The sequence below is a fragment of the Triplophysa dalaica genome, chromosome 9 (genome assembly GCF_015846415.1).
Source record: "Triplophysa dalaica isolate WHDGS20190420 chromosome 9, ASM1584641v1, whole genome shotgun sequence".
In the NCBI taxonomy this organism is placed as follows: Eukaryota; Metazoa; Chordata; class Actinopteri; order Cypriniformes; family Nemacheilidae; genus Triplophysa; species Triplophysa dalaica.
In genome coordinates, this window is record NC_079550.1 from 19860180 (window position 1) to 19882469 (window position 22290).

The window sequence follows — 22290 nt, forward strand, 5'->3', positions numbered from 1 at the left end:
ACGTGCTTATTCTAGATGTATTAAACACATGCATAGTGTAAGACTGCAACTGCACACTTATATTCACACTTTTTTTCTCTGAGACCAGCAACAAATACTGCAATGCATCGTTCATTTGCAAGGGCTTGGTTTGCATTAAAGTGTGGAATTGTCGATGCTATTTACTTAAGCTTTCACACCTGCTCGAACAGGATGTTATGCCGGACAGGTTGGATTGTTTCAGTTGCTGCTTAGCCATAAGAACACGTACACACGAGAAGTTATCTGATGCGGACATGGCGCAACGAGAACAATAACGCAACAAATGTACATGTTGCGTACCATGAGATAAGCAAACTGTTCACTTTTAACTTAGAAGAAAGCGCAGGAAAATGGGAGACTTGGCCAAATGCTTTCACGTGTTGTGTTTTCCTCTATTTGTTTTAGTAAGTACTGTCCACCATGTAGGCTACTATTGTTTCCAATACAATTCATATTATTTGTTACCATTAATAAATTATTTTGTTCATAACCAGATGTCTGCACCTGGATGTTTAAGCCAGTCCATCACAGGTGATGTGGCTTTTCTAAACGCGCCTGACGCGCCGGTCTCCTTGTGGCTTGCGCGCGTTCTCTACACCTGTGCTGAGTCGTCCGTCGTGCACGTACAGGTTCTGGTTTCTTTCGATACTGGATCCACCGCAATCCTTTTTGACAAATACTGGACGTGCGAGGCAGGGCGAACCAGATCCCGAGTGGTGACGGTGCGTTTCCCCGACTGGCTTGTTTACCGGCCCGATTGGATAATACGCGGTTCCGATTGGGTGCTCAGCTGTTTGTTGCGCGCCTGGATCGGCTCTGACGATTCCCCAGAACCGGACAGGTTTTCACTGGCTAGTGTGGCCGTACACCTCGATGTTCAGCCACCACTCAGTCGACCCGTTAAGAATCACCTGGTTTGTGCCAGCTGGGGCGCAGAATTGCTCAGGCGAGTCGGTGGAGACGATGCGCCACAGTGCGCAAAAGAAAATGGTAAGAATAAGAAATGTCTTATCGCTGTTTTTTAATGGTCTTTACTCACACTTTCTATTTTTATCATTTAAAGTTTCCTCAACTAACCATTTTCCATTCAATTGGGCTATCACACAAACATTTAAATCTCTCTCTCTCTAAGAGGTGGCCACTTTTCTTTCCACATTGTATGCATCTACTGGGGAGAATTATGGGATCATCAAAGCCCTCAAACCATTCAAAAACAAACTGTTGGAAGGATTAAGAATAAAATCCATCTACTCTCCCTGGTAAAATCCTGTGACTTAAAAATGTCGTGATACAATCTGTTTACTTTGCAACTGTAGTTAAACTGCATCACTTAATATGTGACTGTTCAAATGTGTCTCAAAGTGGAATAATTCTGATTCCTTATAGGTGTGCCTTTTCACTCTGGGTTTTGCTGGTTAAACCCTGCAGTAACCATCTGTGTGGCCTTCTGCACCACATTAATGATGAAAATGATTACGCCACCCCATCCATGTTCCTCACTAAAACCGGTGAGCCGTCTTGATGAACCCTGACTCATTAAAATGGTTTCTGATCACTCATTGATCTTGTCGGATTTGTTCAGGTCAGATTCATGTGCAGTTGGTCAGAGATTCTGGACAACCGTCAGCGTTTCTTTCTCCGTTCAAGGTTCCTCTTGGTCAGTGGTGTCTTATCCACCTAGAGATTCTTGGAAGATCGGTGAGGAACAAGCATGCATAAACTGTATAGTGTAAATCTTTCATTGTACAAATCATTCAGTAAAAAAAATTGTTGGTTCAACTTAATGGTTAAATGGTTGCATTAAGATTTTAAGTTAAGTCTACTTATAAATATTAGTGAACTTGATGAGTTTCCGGGTGAGTTGACTTAACTTGTTGTGTTGACTAATATATTTAAGTTGAATTAAAAAATGTGTTGCAGAGTAGTATTGTAAGATTTGGTTTGCTTTTATAAGAGGTATGTGGCCTCATGGTTTAATCTTTGAAATCATATATTTTTTTATATTATAAAGGAATTGAGGTATTTTAATATGGACACGTTTGACCAAACTACAAAGTCAGCAAATAAATAAATGTCATTTTATTTCATTTCTCAATAGACACAGCTTTCAATTGCATGCTCTGATGGACAGCAGCAATTTATTAAGACTGCTGAACATGTGTAAGTTTTACACTTGACTGCAAATAGCACATTTCAGAGCTCTGTTGCTTGTTTCCATAAAAAAGCTCTAATGTCTTGGGCAGGTTTGACATTAACCCCATGCTGGATGACACGCATGGCTACTTTGTTATTGGTGGAGGCAAATTCACAACGGGCATTGAAGGATATTATGGACCGACTAAATTCTACCGCACAAAGGGGCTCCCAGCTGACCCTGTAGGATATTCTGTCTAATGGTTATATAAGAGTATTCATTTTGGTGATTCAACCTGGGTATATTCCAGATTGTTCATGTAATCTTTGTATTAGTCTGGATTAAACATACAATAATTTTTCTTCTAAATAGGCCGAAATTCAACTTCCTGATATAATTGCGAAGGTAAATATAACTGGATGGTTGCAATCTTGTCAGAAGTTTAAAGCTGATCTTTTCTTCAATGCACAATCCACTGTCAACAGGCTGTCTGGTAAGTACCCTGTTTGTCCATTAGATGACAAAAAAGAGCAAAATCATATTTTAATTCTTTAACTTTTTAAATCCAGGCAGCTGTTTGGACGCATACACAGATCTTTTACTAAATCACGGTACGGAGATCACAACTGAACGATGCACTTTCTTCGAATCACCAACCAATCGTCACAGGCATCAAGTGGCACGGTTGACTAAGATTCTGTCACAAAAACAAGGTATGAGTGTTATTACATACAGAAGCTGAAACATTTATAAGGACATTTATATGTCTGTGCCAAATTGTTTATTAGTGGGATAAATGTGCATTTAAACGGCAAAAAACCTCCACAAAGTCTGTTTACGGAAGTAGTGGCACTTGGCGGCCATGTTTGCAACGCCTCTGTGCAGCTTTTTACGTCATAGCACAATTAAACAGCATTTTTATGATCAATAATTAGACATGATATGAACTGTATCATAACTTAGGTTTAACGCTTAAATTGCATCAAAAATCACCTTTTTCAAGGTTGCCTCATCTACTGCGCCTCACGAGAGCCCCGCCTCAAAGTCTATGGGTTTTATGAATGGGTTTTTGGTTGCCTGAAATAAGATCTGTGGCGAACAAAACCTCTAAATATTTTCATATATCATTCTATAACACACAGGTTTAAACCTTTATTGTGTTAAAATGGCGGTTACTAACAAGTTATTTAAAGTGACTACTTCCTTTGAGCAAGATGTTAGACATCATCGCACATCTAAATCTCACAAATAATGCAACATGGGGCACAAATCTCTAAAATCACTGTTGGGGATTCATTCATTCATCAGTTTTGAATAAAGTTTGCGCGACCATAGTCTGTTTATAACCTTGTGTTAGCTTTTTACTTCTGGCGCAATTGTATTTCGACTTCAAATAAAATGGGAAGATGCATAGGCTTCGGTCAAGAGAACCAGCTTGACGTTACTTCCTGGTTAGCCTACAAAAATACGTCATCTCTGGGCCACTCCATTGAGCGTTACATTCCTCCCCATTCAATGTAATGGCGGTGGCGCATCTTGTCAATATTAATATCTTTAAACTCCCATAGAGCCGCAATGTAGGCTAGTTTATACATTAGCAATTATACAGAAGCGCTGTACATATGCTGCGTTCCACACATCTCTGATTTAGGATGTTTCTTAACTCAACCCCGGAAATAACGTCTGGATTAAGGAACATGAAACGTATAAAGTGGCCTTAAAACAGTCTGGAGGAACAAAAGTGCAGTTCCATAAATTGTTTTCTGGGTTGAGGTGGGTCAAATCCTAAATCCGAGGTTTCTGCAATATTTCGGAGGGCAAACTGCCCTATTAACACATACAAGTAATCGAGGCATTATAGCCAGGAATTGTTAAAACTTCCCTTTGTCGATCATTAAAGGTTATAGCATTATAGTTTTTATTTAAAACAACACATCGTCCCTGTTCATCTGTGTTGTATAGGGCAGTATTGCCCTTACCAATATGGCGGCACTGTTGAGGCATCTCACTGGCATCTGTAGGCAAAGAGCTCAATGCAGAGTTTGATGTTTTTTTATAAAAAATGTTTTATTTCGTATTATTTATATATTCTCTTTTTGTAGGTTACGTGTTGTCCTCTACGCTAGGCCGGGTGCTGTATTCTCTAGTCTTGCGTAAACTGAAATCATCTGATGGCCTCGAGGTAATAAAGAGACTGATGCCTTTTCTGCTACAGTCTGGATGTTTAGGGGACAACAGGGCACTGCATCTCTCCTCTGTGCTTTATAGCAGTGGGTTTGGAGTTAAGAAGCAGCCATACAAGGTGGGTTTCCGTTCTTTTTACCAATTCATCCAAAGTAACTGACAAATGAAGAATAATACGTAAATAACAATTCTTGAATCATCTGTTTAGTATTTAAAAGCCTAGGCTGCTAACTAAAGGTTTTGAGGTTCAGACCTAGCCAAGAGTGATGAATAAACACTGCACACTACACACTAGGACTGTTTGAATTAAAGATATACATATGTCCACGCATGTTGGAACTAAGAGAGGAGAACAGGTGAAACGCTGAAAGGAAATATGAGATGTTAGACTCTCTGTAGACAAATATTTAAAAAGAGTTAATGAGAATTTCCAGTTTTGGACGTAAACGGATGTATTGCACCTCAGGCTTGGCTGCTGTCCCTGTTGGCAGCTCAGGACGACTGGAGACTGGCCCTGCTGCGTTTAGGACACATGCATCATGTCGGTGACCTAGACGTGACCCCTGACCATGAACTGTCCTATGCGTATTACATCAACATCGCAAGACAGACCACCACGGATCATAAAAAACCCACTCCACAGCAGGTGAAAGAACATTTACACGGCAAACGTTTATAATAAAATCTCGAAATTATCAATGTTCTACATCGTCTATAAAACCGAAACTGTATCTTAACAAGCTCTTTAAAATGAATGCTTGAATGAAATAATAATGTGCAATGTAGTTTTATTGTGTTTCCACAAAGGCATCAGGGCCTCCCTCTTTATTGGCTACGAGCTGTTCAATAAATAATCTCGTTTTCTCCGCAGACATTTGTTGAGTTAATACGGTTAAACGATGAAGAGGCCTTGAAGGCCCAAACCAGTGAAAACGACGATCTGTTTCATTGGCTAAAGCTTCAGGCACGGAGTGGAGTGGCTGAAGCAGAGGTACTAAAATCCACATCTGATGCAAAACGCAAAATAAAACATTTCCCCCTTTGAAGATGAATATCTCTTTGACAGTCTTTTAGGGTTTGTAATGTGTTGATGAGTTTTGATGTTCTCCTCAGCAAGCGATGGGCCGTATGTTGTTCTGGGGTCAGCAGGGTGTGTCTCCAGACATTCAGACCGCCGTGAAGCACTATGAGAGAGGAGCCACCAGACTTCATGACCCTGTCTCCGCGTACGACTACGCCATCGTGCTCCTCACGGTAGCCTAAGATTTGGATCCTTTCTGTTTCCGTCATAAAAAATTCAAATATTTTTACTGAAAAGCTTTCTTTTATTATATAGCTGAACACATTTAACCACGTTGTTTTCTGACGTTTATAAAGTAAAAGTAATGCTTTGTGTGTTCATTTATCTGTTGCACTTTATTTTACTATACATGTAGCACATGTTGTACTTACTAGAAAGAACTGGGTAGTATAATGTAACTACATGGTATACGTTAAGGTTTAGGTTCAGGGTAAGTACCTAGTTATTTACCCGTTATTATATTTACTGTAATAAGAACACAGTATGTACATGGGAAACAGGACTGTAAAATAAAGTGCCACCAAGTGATCCCCAGTGATATCACATCTGGCCAATAGAGGGCAATCTTGCAGAGAATTTGAAGTGTTGATCTTTCAGAGAAAGGTTGTATTATGTGTTGATTGTAATATTGTTTATTTAAACAGGGACAAGGAGTTCAACAAAACGTGCAAAAGGCTGTGACATTTCTGAATAAAGCAATAGAACAGGTACATCTCACAGGAGATATATTTTGATCAAGTCCTTTGCATAGATTTAATAGCCTTACATCAAAAACAGTTTAAAAGTTTTTGGAATAAATAAATGATATGAACCAAATATTTTCTTGGCATAAAAATAGCCATGAAAGCTGGAATGCTGTTCATTTTCATATCTTATTATTAAAAACCAAATACTGTCAATTTATTCTTCAGCAAACAATAAATAAAAAAACCGGATGCACTTTATAGCTCTTTTGTGGAAGCTTATTTTAAAAGCACGAATGTACATTTTAAGCCAGTGTATGCATGTGATGTTTCTGGTTTGGTGTCTCGCAGGGCTTTGTTCCTGCCATCACGGCTTTAGGATGGTATTACGAGCAGTTTGAAAGAGATTACGAGAAGGCCGCACTTCTGTGGAAGGAGGCTGATGGCAAAGGTCACCCTGATGCTGCTATGAATCTAGGAGTTCTCTACTCTCAGGGTCTCTACCCTGGACATCCTCAAGACAGGGCAAGTCCCTGCATGCTGCTGTCCAGTTCTATAAACATTAGGGCTGGTTGAAAAATATAGATTTTTAGATCTTCAATTTAAAGAAACAAATTCCCCGATTCTTAATGCACGTTCGTCTATGAATTTTATCTGTATTTCGCCTCTCATCCAGAGGATGGCGCCATTATTCAAGTTGAATTTTGTAATCTGTTTAGTTTCTTCAAGTTGTTGATGAATTTCAAGTTGTTTATGATTTCACTGTTGCACATTTACGATGTTTTTATTTGTTTGGATACTCCAAGTAAAAGTAAAAAGTAATTCAAGACAGTTGTGGGATCTGCTATTAATGTGAATGTGTATTTCCTTTATTTAGCTCAGTAGGGGGCTTCAGTTACCAGCATATATATTAAAATATGGATTCCATGTCCGCAAAACTAATATTTTAAATGAAATACTGATAATTTATAGACATTGAATCGAATCGAAATTGAATCGAATTGGAACGTATGAATAGCATCGAATCGAATCACCAAAATGGTCTCAAAACCCAGTCCTAATCGACATAAACCTGCTTTTCACAACAGTTTAAAGCCTTTCAGTGCTACCTGAGGTCAGCTCAGAGAGGTCATATGAACGGTGGCATCGCACTGGCGGATGTTTGGATTCATGGGATTCCTGGTCAAGTGGCCAGACGTCCAGAAGATGCTGTTTTGTATGTATGACAGATATTGTGTCTGTATTCAACTTAAAGAATAGTTTATATGATGTGTATGGGTGTAAGGAGGATGCAAGTTTTACCTACATATAGTACACTAGTCGCTTATGATATCCTTCATTTTATACAAGTAGATTTTTATGACAAAGTAAAATTTACTACAAAAATGTGAATAGATTTTTCTTTTTTTTGCCTCAGGTGGGCTAAATGGGCGTCTGAACAGAACGGATATCTAGGAACAGTCTTGAGAAAAGGCTTGAATGCCCATCTCAAAGGAGACTGGTAATGCTTTATATTTCAATGCATATCAATGTTAAAGGTCCAGTGTGTAATTTTTTGGAGGATCTATCGACAGAAATGCAATATAATCTAGCCTACATAATTGTCTTCAGATGACATTACATAAGTAAGCATAATGTTTTTATTACCAAAATGAGGTATTTCTATCTACATACACGTGGGTCCCCTTGCAATGTTATTCGCCATATTGTTTCTAAGGTAGCCCTAAACGGAAAAATTACTCCAAAGAGCACGTTTCGTAAATACGTAAACACGCAAAAACATGACGAAATCTTAGTACTGTGACATTCAGCATAGTGATTTGAAAGGGAGGGGTGAGTGGTGGAGCGAGTCGTTGGTTGCAGTTCGCAATTGTACCGCTAGATGCCGCTAAATTACATGCACTAGGACATTAATCTATAAATCCTATCTAAAATTGAAATATTAATAACTTTTTTGTTTTTTCAGGATTATGTCTTTGATTTATTATCTCAATGCGGCAGAGAGTGGCTTTGAAGGCGCTCAGTTTAATGTGGCGTACCTCTGTGAACTCAACTCTGTGAGTCTCTTCTGAAGACTTGCTTATTAATTTAAATGAATATTTTTATTCTTTGGGCTTTGACAGATGTTTTTTTCTTTACAGGCCTTTTTGAACCCAGCCCTGGTAACTCAATGTATGTTGAGATACTATAACATGTCCATACAAGGTCAAGATCCAGCTTCTTATGGTAACTACACAAAATCTAGGATCACGAAAGAAAGAACTCCAATGTTGATTTCATGGTTTTCTAAAATTCATATATTTTAAGTTAAATGTTATTCAGTGTGGACGTCAGTCATTGAAGTAAACTGAAATGCTCAAAGCTTGATGGGCATCTGAGGTTTGACTCCACACCCCGTGTCGCTTCATCAGGACATGAGATTCTTTTCCTGCCCCCTGCAGTTGAAGCATCATTGTCTGATCGCGCAGTGATGGATGTTTATTTTCTTCTCAGCGCTGATCAAAATGGGAGATTTGTTGTACGGTGGACAAGCTTCCGGCAGAAGAGAGGTTTCTGGCGCAGCTGAGATGTACAAACAAGCAGCTCTTATGAGGAATCCACAGGTACTGTTCATGTGAAATCCACAAGACTCAAATATGATTCGGCATCGCCTGGAAATTTCCAAACATGAATCGTTTTCAATCATAGAGCACGTCTACTGGCAAAAAACAAAGTTACACAAACACATTTTGCGTCATGATTTTTGTTTCGGTTTTACGCACGTTCTGCATGTTTTGTTGCGGTATCAATGATCTGTCTTTGGTCTCCTCAGGGTTGGTATAACCTCGGCCTGCTCGTCCAGGAAGGCGAGTCTCTGCCGTTCAGTCTTCTTGCTGAACTAAATTTGCTTCATCTTTACTTGACAGACAAGCAGAAGCTCCTCACCAACCTGTTTCACAGGTGAGACTAAACAAACCCTCTTTATTTTTACAATAAACATTTGTATGTAGATGCCATTAAAAAAAAGATTTCTAAATCATGAAAATCCCACAGACGAGAATGTGTTGGGTTGTGTTTTTATATTTATTAAAGCAATATATACGTTTTATTGTTGCTAGCTAGCTTATAACTTCGTCTTGTTGTTTTGTTTACTTTAAGCCATTATATTTGGACTTCACACAGGGGTGGATTGACCAGTAGGACATTCTGTCAAAAGTCCAGAACAGCCATCCCACCGATGGCCTACGGCCGCGACCATGGGTGGACTGGCGGACGTATTATAAACGCGAATTGACGCAACCGGAAAGCATTAGCGAGTCGGACACGTATGCATGTTAGGCAATGCACACGAATTTGCTTGCCAGTCCGCCCCTGACTAAACATAAATGATACTTATTATGGTTGCAAATAAACACACAATTTCCTGGAGTGTTCGTAGGCCGACTTGCCTATACAGATTCAGGCATCTATGTGTATATTTCTATGCATTTTATAATGGCTTCCAATAAAATCCAATCAGAATGTGTTTTTTGAAGAAATGTACTGATGAATCGGCTTGTTTTTTTGTCTGCTGTAGATGTATAGAGACAAACAGTGTTGAGGCATACCTGCCGTGCACGCTAGCGCTCCTCAACGCACACCTTCCATCCTTCCAAGTAGATAAACATACAGCAGTTAAGGTGTGTGTGAATCTTCTCTTCAGATGATTTATTTCTTTGTGTGAATGGTCCGAATAGACATCACAGACAATGCTGGTAATTGTAAAAGTCAAATAAAGAAAAAAGTTGCCGCATGGATGAACTCCTGGTTGCTAGTTTAATTGCACAATGGCCTCATGGGGGAACTTCTGTGGTTACTGTGTTAACATCGTGATGATCATTCGCTCAGACTGTTTAGATGAACAAATGATGAGGGTTTGGATGAAATGTTTACTCTTAATCTTTATTTGTTCCTGTAGCTCATCGCCACAGTTTCGGCAGCTGTTGGAACTTTGTCTCTTGTTTTTGGACTTTTTAAACGGAGGACAGCGGACCACCGCCAGCCCCCACAATCATCTACCCAAGACCAAGAGGAGGAATCTGAAAACCTTGGATGATATTTATTTTTTAGACCTAATGATTGTTTCTTCATACAGAGCACTTTATGAACAATCGTGAAGTTTTGTAACATTTCGAATTGTATTACAATTCATATTCTTTCATTTATAATCAGGCAACGAGACTTTGAAACCATACAACACATCCACACATGTCATTCCTCAAAGGTTTTAACTAAATGCTTTTTAAAAAATAAGGTTTACCAAGATATTTTCTGACTTTTCACTTACGCTTTAATAAGAAAACATATTTTTCTTGCTGTGATTTTAATGTGATCATTTTAAATTGTTTAACTTCTGTTAGGTTTTCCTTTATAGAGCTTTTGCAGTATCACTTCAGTGTCTCTAGACAAACAAATTTTTTCCCTCTCTTGGAGGTAGAGGGTCCCGGCGGGGCGACTCTTGCTGCTTCTAATGAAAGTGTGTGCAGCGCTCCCGGTTTTGTGTGTAGAGTGATGCAAACAGCAGGTGTTCAGCAAGCTGTGATATGCCCAGGGCCCCGGGAACACACGTTTAATTAAAACAACACCCAAAAGTTGAGTAATCCCCTGATAGAGGGACTGCACCACACAGTGTCAAGGGGACGGGAATCTCACAGCGTTCAAATTAAAATAATGCGAAGCTCTCAGCGAGACATTAACAGTGAAAGCTAGTTTTTGATAGCGTACATAATGTAAATGTTTCATTAAAGAGATTTGTATAAATGTTCTGTGAATGTGTTCATCTCTGCACATCCTTTAGTCAAACTTTTTAAACCATCCATCATGCTATAACCGTCGTGTGAGATTTGTATTTCATGAATCAGGTAGAGAACATGATTTGCAGCTTTTAGAAAAAGTGCTTTGTTCTTTTAGGTCTGTAAACGGGGATGCTTCGAGTACAGAAAAGTAAACTACGAGCTTTTTCATTTGTATTAAAGGGGTCGTATGAAACGGCTAAATCGAATATTATTGTTATTTTTGTATCTCCTCTTTGCTCCGCCTCTCTGAAATGCGCTGCTTTTTTACAAAGCTCATCGCTCTGAAAAGCGAGGTGTGCTATGATTGGCAAGTTCACCAGTGTGAAGTGATTGGTCAAACAATGTAAGCTTGTGACGGTTATGTAACGCCTCTTATCATATTTGAAACATCAGGTTCCAAAGCATTGGACTGAAAGGTATGCCCACCTATACATTTGGGCGGTCTTAGTCATACCACGAACTGACGTAGAGTAGGGGCGTTTCACACAGGTCTGGGTGAGCATTTGCTTTTATATGAAATTCATCTTTTGTTCAGATACTTTATTTTTGCAATTTTATATGTCTATTACATGCATGGGCATCACACCAAAGACACAGAAAAACAGGTATTCGCGCTATATGACCCCTTTAAGTTAGCAAATGCTGTTGTTACCCATCTTTTGGGTGCATGAATATCAGACAGTTTAGTACCAAATGTTGGTTTATAATTCTTGATGAATTTTTATTTCTCTTAGTTTAAAGCTAAGGTTTCTTTGGTTATTTTCGTCACAACATTCATTAAATCTTTGATAACTAGATGAAATGATCAAGGGTGATGAATGCAGTCGCACAAATGTTTACTGTACATGAAAATTGAGAAAGATGAATCATCTGTATGCATCTACAGTCTCACTTAGTTTAAAATAAAATAAAAATAATCTGTCAATATTTACTCGCACACTTGTCATTTCAAACCTGTTTGTGCAGAACACGAAGAAACATATTTTGAAAAATGTTGATAATCGCACAACAGCGGTACACATTCACTATTGTTTTGCTAAGTGAATGGGTACAGCTTTTGTTTGGTCATCGACATTCTTCAAAATATCTTCTTTTGTGTTCTGCAGAAGAAAGTCATACAGGTTGGAAATGACAAGACGGTGAATAAATAATGACACCATTTTCATTTTTTGATGAAATATCCCTTTAATCCAAATCTCATAAATCGATCAGTTTTATGAGGTTTAACAGAAGTGCTGAAAATTCAAAATCATTTGACATTCTGGTTGAATTATTTACCAAAAACTGGAAGTGCTATGACCTCTATGAAAAAAAATCCAAATGAGATGTTTTCATTTTAAAGCTGTATTATGCTGTTACTCTAGTCGTTGGTGTTTGTTTCTGATTCATCATGAGTGCTAACGGTCTCAAAAGTCATCTCTTCCTCCGGGAGCGTCTCCGTGGGGCTCTCAAACCCTGTCTCCTCCTCTCTCTCCTCTGAGACATCCCCTCCTGCATGAATATCTGTTTCTTTCTCCTCCTTTTTTTGGTGCATGCTGATTTGCAGAACTGTATTTTCACACTTGACGGGTTCATTTATATTAAAGTCACGGAAGTTATTCTTTGCCCCCAAGATGTATTTGCCCAGAATGTTGGCCTGGTCTGGCTCGCCCTTGTTTTGCCAATTTAGCTTCTGATGGTGGTCCTGCATCTCTGCGTGCACTCGTCCGACAGCCTTGTTGAGCTCGGTAATTCTGTTCCCCACATCTGAACACCACAACATTGCAGTTAGGCATTTGGAATGACACGTTTAAAGACATTTTCTAAACACAAGTCAATGCTTAACAGAGTTAAAGCTTATATGTATGTTTGCATGAACATTTCCAGCCTGAAAAGTTATATATAAGGTAAGGAACATTATACACTTTCTTCCAATGCTACATATATATAGAGTATATACTGTATATATTTTTATTTCTGACATTATTTCTGTTAGAAATTGTGAAGTATCTTGCCAACTGAAAACAAAGCAGCTTGAACAGGTAATATTAAACCATTGAGTTTTTTATACGTTTTTAAATGATATTTAGATAGTACAACATTGTTTTTGGATGATATGACCCACCTTTACGTTTACTCTCCTCAAACTCTCTACGTGCAGCTTCGATATAGCGATGAACCAGCGCATTAGTCACCTGCAGGCGGTATGGCGCTCTGCCCTCCCCTTGACCTTTCAGCATATTGCCAGACTAATAAGCAATGAAAAGCACATCATCAGCCAAATTTAGGCAGGAAACATGGAAATAGAGAAAGTGCCAGATACTCACCATAGATGTGATGGGAGGATATTCTGGGCCTTTTTTCTTGCAGCAGCAGCATATCTTTTGGAAGATGCTTCTGCATTAAACAGAGGAACAGGAAGGTGCATTTAATCCTCAATTATCTGGTCAATTATCTGGTCACTTTGCAGATCTTGGTAGGACTGAGAATTGTTTCATACCTTAAGGCATAAAACATAGACTTGGGAGTAGGAATGATGTTAAAAGGAACTGGCATGGTGAGACCCTCCCTGAAATAACTGAGGTAGAGTTTAGAGCGAGCAAATTTCCACTCGACATCTGCATCATCCTGTTAGAAATAGGCCGATATGAACCATGAGTACACAATGTTATCAGATGAGTACAGTATAAAATTTAAAGGTTAAACACAATTTATTTCTGTGTTAAATCCCATTGTTCTGCTCACCTCGATCCTTTGAAAGGAATTGGAGATCATGGCGATAAGCATGTTTAACAGCACTATGACAATGAGCAGAGTGAAGATCCCGTAGAAGATCCTTCCAACAAACTCAGCCAAAACAAAATCAGGCATGTCCACATATTCCTGGCTGGCCATTCCAAACATGGTCCAGAAGAGGAAGTTAAAGGTTTCGTTCAATCTAAAATAGACACAAGAGATTGAAGTGGCATTTTTTGGTCACATGACATATCAACCAATCAGGTAAAACATTTAGGCACTCAAAAAAATTAATATCTCAAAAGCTTTCTTTCTCTTTATTTTTAATTAATTTTCTTTATTCTCTACAATTATTGAGACATTCTTAAATGTGACCCTGGACAACGTAACCAGTCTTAAGTAGCATGGGAACATTTTTAGAAATCTGTATAAAAATACATGGTATAGGTAAAAATAAAAATCTTTTTGCCAAAAATCATTAGGATATTAAGTAAAGATTATGTTCCATGAAGATATTTTATATTTTGTGTATGTGTATGTGTAAAAACGTTTTATTTGTGAGTGGATGGCCTGCTAAAGTGCCTCAGATTAACAACTTCAAAGGCGATTTTCTCAATATTTTTGCACCCTCAGATTCCAGCTTTGTAAATACTTTCTGTTCCGCCAGATAGTGTCCTATCCTAACAAACCACATATCAATAGAAAGCTTATTTCTTCATCTTTAATATGATGTAAACATCTCAATTTTGAAAAATGGACCCTTAGACTGTGCTTTTCGTCCTGGGTCACAAATCAAGAAACATTTACTCTTTTGTTTTTTGTTTGCGACATTAAATTGTCTTGTTTTCTGAAAAACTAATGATACAAATGATAAAAATTAAAAGTGTTTATCCTTAAAACAAGAAAAAAAGAACTGTAAGAAAAATAAGAAAAATCTTGTTTGTTTTTTAAATCTTGAATTGAATTGCTTAAAACAAGTCTTTTTGGTTCTCAAATGAAAGCATCTTGAATTAAAAACATAAAAACAATTGGAAAACAAATTGTTATTCACCTGCCGAGGTGTGGGGAGACCACATAAGGGACATATATGTTGTTTATTCCACATAGAAATGCTGTTCCAATAATCATGAGGATGAACATGAACCTGTAGAGAAAGAAAAACATTTGCTTATATTAGTTTATGGTAAAAACATGTTGGAACACAACATTTAAAGCTTAAATTCAAAGCGGATGACGTTCACACCTCATCATGTCATCTATCATTCTTCCCATAGATATCTGCAGTGTTCCCAGAGATTCATGAGCCGGGAGGATGTAGGCGAGACGCGTGAAACTCAACATACTCGTCACCGCAAAAAGGATCTCGGCAATGAGCTGAGGGTCCTCCTGTCTCCAGTTTTCACGTACTGTACACGCACAGCAAATATACACATTTTTCATTCCCCATTTTCAACGCATCACAAACTAAAAGACTAATATTTGCAGAGAGGATAAATAACTTTATATTGATCTCACTAGAGTTGGTGAAGTAGTCACACAGCTCCTGCGTGCTGGGGTCATCACACAGGAAAACTCCCCTCAGCATGATGAGCACTCGTAACGTGAAAGATGCCAGATACATGCTCAGCACCATCATATCCAGAATGTTCCATAAATCCAGAAAGTAACCCTTCAAACCCTCGATCCACACCTCCTTGCACTCAAACCAGAAGAAACCTTCAGACGCAGAATCCACACCATACATTTTTATATTTTGCCGAATATAAATGAACTAAATTACTGAATATGAATGACTATTTTTTGGCAGTGTAACCTACCCACAACCCATATCATATGGAGAGAGTTATGGAGAAGGTTCTGCTTCCGGGAGGCGAAGTCTGTGCGGTAGATCTCCATGAAAATCGACTCGCCCAGGAGGGTGATGACGAACCACATGTACGATGCCGAGTGCAGAAGAAATTTGATCACCGGGATCTTCAACATTTTGCCGAGCTGGCAAAACAAGGTAAAAGTTCTACTTAAGCGTGTGCAATAGTGGGCAAAAGCGATGTCCAGATGGCACTATATTTGCTTTTAATGCTTGGTCAGATTAGATGAATCAAATCCAAAACTATATAAAAATGTTTACAAAATTATTTTAAAAAAAAGCAAGCTACAGGGAATATTTGTTTGGTTTGAATGTACAATAATGGAATAGCACACAAAAAGCAGGCAGCGTACGACTAATACTTTTAATGTTAATAATATATGTTGATCCTGTATTGTTGTTATATTTTGCAGCAATTCCTTCATTACTCTGTAAACTTGCATGTAATCTGTCATTTTTTTGCAGAGTCTCCTTAAATTCTTCTAAAAAGCGTTCAGCTTCGACACAACAATGCAACATGCATACAAAGTGTTCAATGCCCTTTATTTCAATATATGGGTAAAGACATACATTTGTATAAAGTTGGACATCACATGGTCACTGCTGTATATAAATCAAGACAGAGTATTTGGACACTGGTTGATAGAAAATTACTTTGTAATAAAAACATGAAGTCTGGCATTATTTATTTGCCTTGAGTAACAAATAACACATCGAGTGGCAACTGCAAATAAATGTACACATTAAAAATTGGACATATATATACACAGGTGACGTGAGTCAAACTTACTTTCGACTTGGGGGCTATCCAATAAACCAGACACAAGACTGGCATAGTAATGAAGATCCCCAAAGACACCAGCAGTTTCCAAGACGTCCGACTCCCCCTCCATCCAGACAGGTTACCACACCAAATGGAGGAGAGCACTTGCTGACAGATGGGATGAGTCACAAACTAGAAGAGCAGAAGCAAACAGTAAGTCTCCTGGCCAACTGTCAATCAACCAGCCGTCCCATACGGCAACAGTGCGGGGGTCAAGCGACTGCGGATGATGTTCACGTGCCCTGTGTTTTTCTATCATCTATCCATCACTCTGTACTGACTATTTATAGCAGATTTATCCCTGTGTGGTTTTAAACTAGAATATAATGTTAAGATATACAGCAAGTGAAACAAAAAGCATTTGTATGAATATTAATATGGGTTTCTTATCAATTACATTCTGCTTAACATCTTTTCTGTTCATGCAGATGAAACTAGATAAATGAAACTATAAATGTAACTGCTTTTTCAACACAGACCCTGAAATCCAGGTATGTCATATTTTGAACACTTGTTGGTCACTTGCAACGGAGAATGACATACTTGTTTTTGATTGTAGTTGACGGCGAGCCGAAATCGAGCGAGGTTTGGAATGCCTTCCTCAAACGTCTGTTCATTCAGTTCATCTTCGCTGTCCTCCTCGGCACTGTTTAGGATGGTGGAGACCTCGCTCTGGTTCCGGCACATTCCCAGAAGCTCCACGGCGAACTCTTGACACAGCTGTTCTAAAGCGAGGTACTCAGGCTGAGAAACCAGAAGTCATACTCGTGAGTTCATGTCTGAGAACCTCAAAACGGCACTAAATCGAAGTCAACAGACTCGTAATGGTTCTGCAAAATGTGGTGCTCGATGATGTATTACAAATTGCTGCAACACAATCGTATGGCAAATTTTAACACAATTTTTGTTTCAATTTCAAAAATGTAATTCAAATGTAAAAATGATGTCATACAAAGCCAGTGACTGTAAGGTTTGGGGTGGAGTGTCCTTATTGCTCTTTTAAATAATTGTTTAGATCAATTATTGAAATAAAAGTCCCATCATAAGAATTCACACAAACATATCACACACTAAGTAAAATAATTACAAATTTCTGTGATATCTGGGTGTTACAGATTTTGATATTTCTCATTATGATCAATTGCGTATCTCATTCGATTTCTTTGACAATAGTGTAATCAAATATAAATAAATAATAGTATTTACATGTTAAATTAAATTAAATTAAATTAAATTAAATTAAATTAAATTAAATTAAATTAAATTAAATTAAATTAAATTAAATTAAATTAAATTAAATTAAATTAAATTAAATTAAATTAAATTAAATTATTTAACATTTGTCTTTTCTTTTAATTTACATTCAAATATTTAACTATTTTATTAAGTATTAAGTACTTTTCTCATAACTTATATACTTCTTAGATATGCAAATACGCCAAAGATGATCATGTGAAGGTTAATGTGATTATCAAACAGAATCAAATTCGTTTTTTTTTCCAAGCACACATGAATAACCTGTGAGTTTAAGTTCTTTAGTCTGAATCTGAGCTCACCTTAAACTCTGGTTCTTTGTTGGAGAGTTTACGCAGCTCTCGGCTGAGGCGGAACGCGCTGAGCATGGCATCCTCTGAAGTGATGGACAGATAAGCGCGGCTTGCGATGCCTCTGTACGTATTGATGCGGGACAGCGAGAACTTCAGCAAGTCATACTGACGCGCATTCCGGCACTCCAAGCACGTGCAGGAGATGGTGTGCGGGATAGGAATATCGTGACCTTTCTGGGTCAACATCATGACTATCTCATAAAGGTCTTTCTGGCAGGCCAGCGTGAGTGGCGTCACTCCGGGCGCGAACTGCGAATCGTCAATGGAGTGGTCGAAGATGGCCATGCTGAAGGAACGGACGTCCATCTTGTTGCCTTTCTCTTGGTCCAGACGGTCCAGGAGCTTTTTGACCACTTGAGGTTGGTTGGTGTCTACGGCCACCAGCAGAGCTTCGTGGATCTGACGGAAGTCTAATTTAACGCCCAGCAGAAGGGATGACATGATGTCTTCTCTGCCCAGCCGGATGGAGAGGTTCAGCGCTTCCCTCCATAACCGATCTTCAGACTCGTCGAGCTGACGAATGATCCCATCCCCAAGCGAGAGGAGACTGTCCACCCAGGCAGCGTTGCCCTCTTGGATGGCGAGGATCAACTCGGGCGGAAAGTGAAGCTTTTTGTTCACAATCTCCCTCCAGTCGTCTCTCTGCTCATAGAGACCGGGTACAGAAGACATGATAAACATCAGTGAAACTATTATCGAAAGATAAAATGCTCCCAGGAAATTTGTGTGGTCAATACATGATGTTTATATTCAGTATTTAAGATGGAATGACACTTTTATATATCATTATTATTTTAAAGTGTCAGTGAGCTTTTTCAATTTTCCTTTCACTTTTAGCACTCTTTTTTAAAGTCTATTCTTATTTATTTTTTAATTAAAACATAATTGATTTTCTTTTTATAAAAAAATAAATCAATTAAAAGTCCTGCTAATTCACACACAGATAAATAGTTTATTCACCGTAAATCTTAAACATTTTTATACAACTCTTCAAGCTAATAAACATCTTTTGATCTTTCGGATCTCACATAAACTTGAAAACTTAACATGTCAAAATCTTGACATGTTTCAACACTTTAAAAAATATATATCCAAACCCCTATTTGACATTTTCAACAAGTTTTCACAGATATAAAAAAGTCAGACTCACCGTGAGGTTATCCATATTCTTCCTAGCACTTCAGATCAAGACCCTTCTCACATCATATGTTCACCCAAAAGCAAAGAGAAACAATATTGTTGTCACCTCCTAGACCTGTTTAATGATTTTGTCCTTTGTGCAACCCTTGTTTTTCTCTACTAATGTATCATCATGTTCTCTGGGAATAAGCCTGTACCACCCACTCAGCACCAATAACAGAAACGGTCCTCCGGGAGAACACTCATTTGTGTACACCGCTGTACATGCCATTTAGATAATTACAATTAAGTCCTAATTTCGTTCTTTGCATGACACACTGTAGGCCTATTATAATTCAGTGGATGAGATAACACATAACAGCAGTGCGTTTCTATAAACACTTAAAAAAACATCTAATTACATAACACGTTGGTTACAAATAATCCTGCCCACGAGCTGGAGATGAAATTCTGTGTCTACTTATTAAAGTTGAGTCGACTAGACACGATGTGCGGATACACCCTTTAGACTTACAGTATGTAATGTATTTATCACTGTTTTACATAATATTGAGTGACTCTGTGGATGTCAGGAACGGAGACGCAACTGCATTAGCACAAGCCCTGAGCCGTCTCCATCTCACTCATCACCTTACTCCATCGATCATGACCCCTTGGCACTTTTTTACCAGCCTAATTTCGAGAAGTACACCCTACGTCCTTTTCAATGTGGCAAATTAATTACCTGAATGGAGTCTGGTGGCCCTGTCAAACTCCGTCTGGGAGCACACGCTTCACAGCGACGGGCCGCTCTGCCTCGGCAATTCTAATGAGCGGCCATTCGTCAGCTTCTGACGTGCATACCATCCCCTCGATGCTCAAATATACTGATCATTTCAAAACGCAAGCCAATGATTACTTTACTATACATTACATCTGGTAAGAGGTTTAAGGAATTCAGTCAACTCACTTTACAAGAGGCCTTCAGTATTTTACCTACTTTATTACAGCCAGTGGTTTTAATTGAATTGGCGCTCTCATTAATTGGATAACATTTACTTGGATCGTAGCACCATCAGTCTGGTTTTTAAGGTAATGATGACAAATGCCACAGCTTGCACACGTGCATGAACATTATGAGACATGTTTAAAGCATGACTTTACGCTGTTGGGTCTATCGGAGAAATTGATTTTCCAGTCTTGTCGCTGTTGTTAAATCGGGGATAATGGCTTTCATTTTGATTAACGTATCAACCTAAAGAGGACAAAGTGGAGACGCTTTCTGTTGCACGGATGACGTGACATAGCAACAAAACTGACATCATGATGTCCAGTTTTAGCTGACTACAATATGTGAGTCTTTTATACGATATTGTAAAAATAATTACTATATTACTTTTTTATTTTTAAGAATCTTTGTCTAAAAGTTTTTTTGGGAAAACAAGTGGCATTGCATCTTTATTTTTACAAGTGTAGTCGTCCATTAACGTTACACTTGCTAAGCCTACTTAAAATATTATTTAAATAATTATAGTTGATATAGTAGATAAAAGTGTTGGGTGTAACTAGTTACTTATTAAATGGTTACTGTAATCTAAATACTCTTCCTTTGGAAAATTAAAGTAATGGATTACTCTATTTTTTCTGTAATTTAATTACAGTTATTTCTGAACTCATCAAGGTTGATATAGTATATAGAAAGTAATTAGTAATAAGTAACTAAATACTTTTTGGAGAGAGTAATTTGTACAGTAATCTAATTACACTATTAAATATTTAATTAGTAGTAATTAATTACTTTTTCACAGTAACTTGCCCAACACTGATAGTTCATATTAAAAAGTAGTTTGGTGGAGGCGGGATTTGTTATTTCAACAACTTCTGCAGAGAATTGCAGAGAGATAATGATACAGAGGACTTTATTTTAGGCATGTTACTTAGACATATACCTGTATCATGGTAAGTGTTGGGTAACTTACTCTGACGAAGTAATTAATTACTAGTTACTAATTACATATTGAATAGTGTTATTAGATTACTGTACAAATTACTCTCTCCAAAAACTATTAAATTGTTTATTAATTACTTTCTATATTCTATATCAACCTTGAATGGTTTAGTAATTCAAGGATAGACATGAAACGGCTCTTTTAATTCATTCAAATAAATAATATATAAGCTATATAAAGTAGTATTATTAACTGACCAAAGTATTACAAATGTGAGAATTATACATTAACAGATTTTAAAGTTAGACTTGGAATATTGATGTCAATTCCACTATTGCACACACATATATTACACAAAGTTTTTAGTTTGATTTCATCAGTAGTAACTGTAGTTAAATAACAGAAATAATCAGAGCAATCCTTTACTTAACTTTTTCAAGGGAAATGTAATTAAGTACTGTAACTAATGACTTAGTAACTGGTAACACCCAACACTGACCATGATACTCTTAATAAGAGCCTTATTAAAAATAGACAATACAAAATAAGAAGTCAATGATTTTGGCTCCAGTACCGTGTTTTTTCACTTTACCATTGCATTACCAAATTACTGATTTTTAAAGTGTTTAAGAGAGAAAAGCCAGAAGAGATTGTGTGAGATTTTATAAGAACCTCCCTTCATTTAACCTATTTCTGTTTTTACATTTAACATGTTTCGAAGCTATCAGGAATCAATAGGAATCAAACCCATGACCTTGCCTTTGTGTGTCCGGTGCTCTACCAGTTGAACTGAGTTTGACTTGAGGAACATCCTCAGCTGAACCGTTCAAAGTCAGAACCACGCAGGTATTCAAGTCCACAATAAATAAATTACAGGCAAGTTAATTTGAGAGTGAGACGGGCCGGCACAAATCCTAAACAATGACTGCGAAGGAAGCTGTGCAGATGCAGGGCCACCTAATCCAATTGCTTTCATTAAGTCTGTTGAAATGACAGAAGCTTTTACTTCACTTATATTGCATTACCAGGAATACAGTTCTCTTATGACAATCTGCATTATCCAAACAATCTCTCTCTTCCTCCTTTACACTGTCTTTAATCTCTCTCTCTCTCTCTCTCTCTCTCTCTTTCTCTCTCTCACAGTCTTCAACTCTCTCTCCCTCACTGAGTTTCTTGTGTTCTCATGCTCCGTCTCTCTCTCTTTCTCTCTCTCTCTCTCTCTCTCTGCAGATGGGATGAGCCAGGGAGGAAGGCAGAGAGCTTTGCCAGTTGTTTGTGAGAGAGAGCAGGAAT

The 22290-nt window shown here is 38.0% G+C and overlaps 2 protein-coding genes across 2 annotated transcripts; one reads left to right on the forward strand and one right to left on the reverse strand.

The window, feature by feature from the left end:
• Positions 1-225: 225 nt before the first annotated feature.
• Positions 226-11014, forward strand: LOC130428762 (protein sel-1 homolog 3). The gene is made up of 23 exons (XM_056756991.1): positions 226-425; positions 516-1011; positions 1154-1280; positions 1408-1529; positions 1604-1719; positions 2120-2181; positions 2265-2397; positions 2528-2648; positions 2725-2868; positions 4258-4457; positions 4806-4985; positions 5211-5330; positions 5453-5593; positions 6065-6127; positions 6455-6628; positions 7192-7319; positions 7521-7604; positions 8070-8160; positions 8245-8329; positions 8597-8706; positions 8916-9043; positions 9660-9762; positions 10041-11014. The coding sequence occupies exons 1-23, from the start codon at positions 372-374 to the stop codon at positions 10176-10178; spliced, it is 3120 nt and encodes a 1039-aa protein (XP_056612969.1). The 5' UTR covers positions 226-371; the 3' UTR covers positions 10179-11014.
• Positions 11015-12277: 1263 nt separating this feature from the next.
• trpc2a (transient receptor potential cation channel subfamily C member 2a) lies at positions 12278-19094 on the reverse strand. Its single transcript, XM_056756064.1, has 13 exons — positions 19080-19094; positions 17879-18571; positions 16866-17066; positions 16290-16454; positions 15450-15624; positions 15148-15348; positions 14876-15038; positions 14684-14776; positions 13642-13834; positions 13397-13524; positions 13224-13293; positions 13022-13145; positions 12278-12663 (listed from the first exon to the last, which is right to left on the reverse strand). Exons 1-13 carry the CDS (start codon positions 19092-19094, stop codon positions 12278-12280), a joined length of 2607 nt encoding a protein of 868 aa, XP_056612042.1.
• Positions 19095-22290: the final 3196 nt, after the last annotated feature.

Coding starts and splice junctions, on each gene's coding strand:
- LOC130428762 (XM_056756991.1), top strand. CDS start 372: ATGGGAGACTTGGCCAAATGCTTTCACGTGTTGTGTTTTCCTCTATTT. Junction 8,707..8,915: donor CTCTTATGAGGAATCCACAG/GTACTGTTCATG, acceptor TGGTCTCCTCAG/GGTTGGTATAACCTCGGCCT. Junction 9,044..9,659: donor CTCACCAACCTGTTTCACAG/GTGAGACTAAAC, acceptor TGTCTGCTGTAG/ATGTATAGAGACAAACAGTG.
- trpc2a (XM_056756064.1), bottom strand. Junction 15,039..15,147: donor TGACTACTTCACCAACTCTA/GTGAGATCAATA, acceptor GTGCGTGTACAG/TACGTGAAAACTGGAGACAG. Junction 13,835..14,683: donor GTCTCCCCACACCTCGGCAG/GTGAATAACAAT, acceptor TGTCTATTTTAG/ATTGAACGAAACCTTTAACT.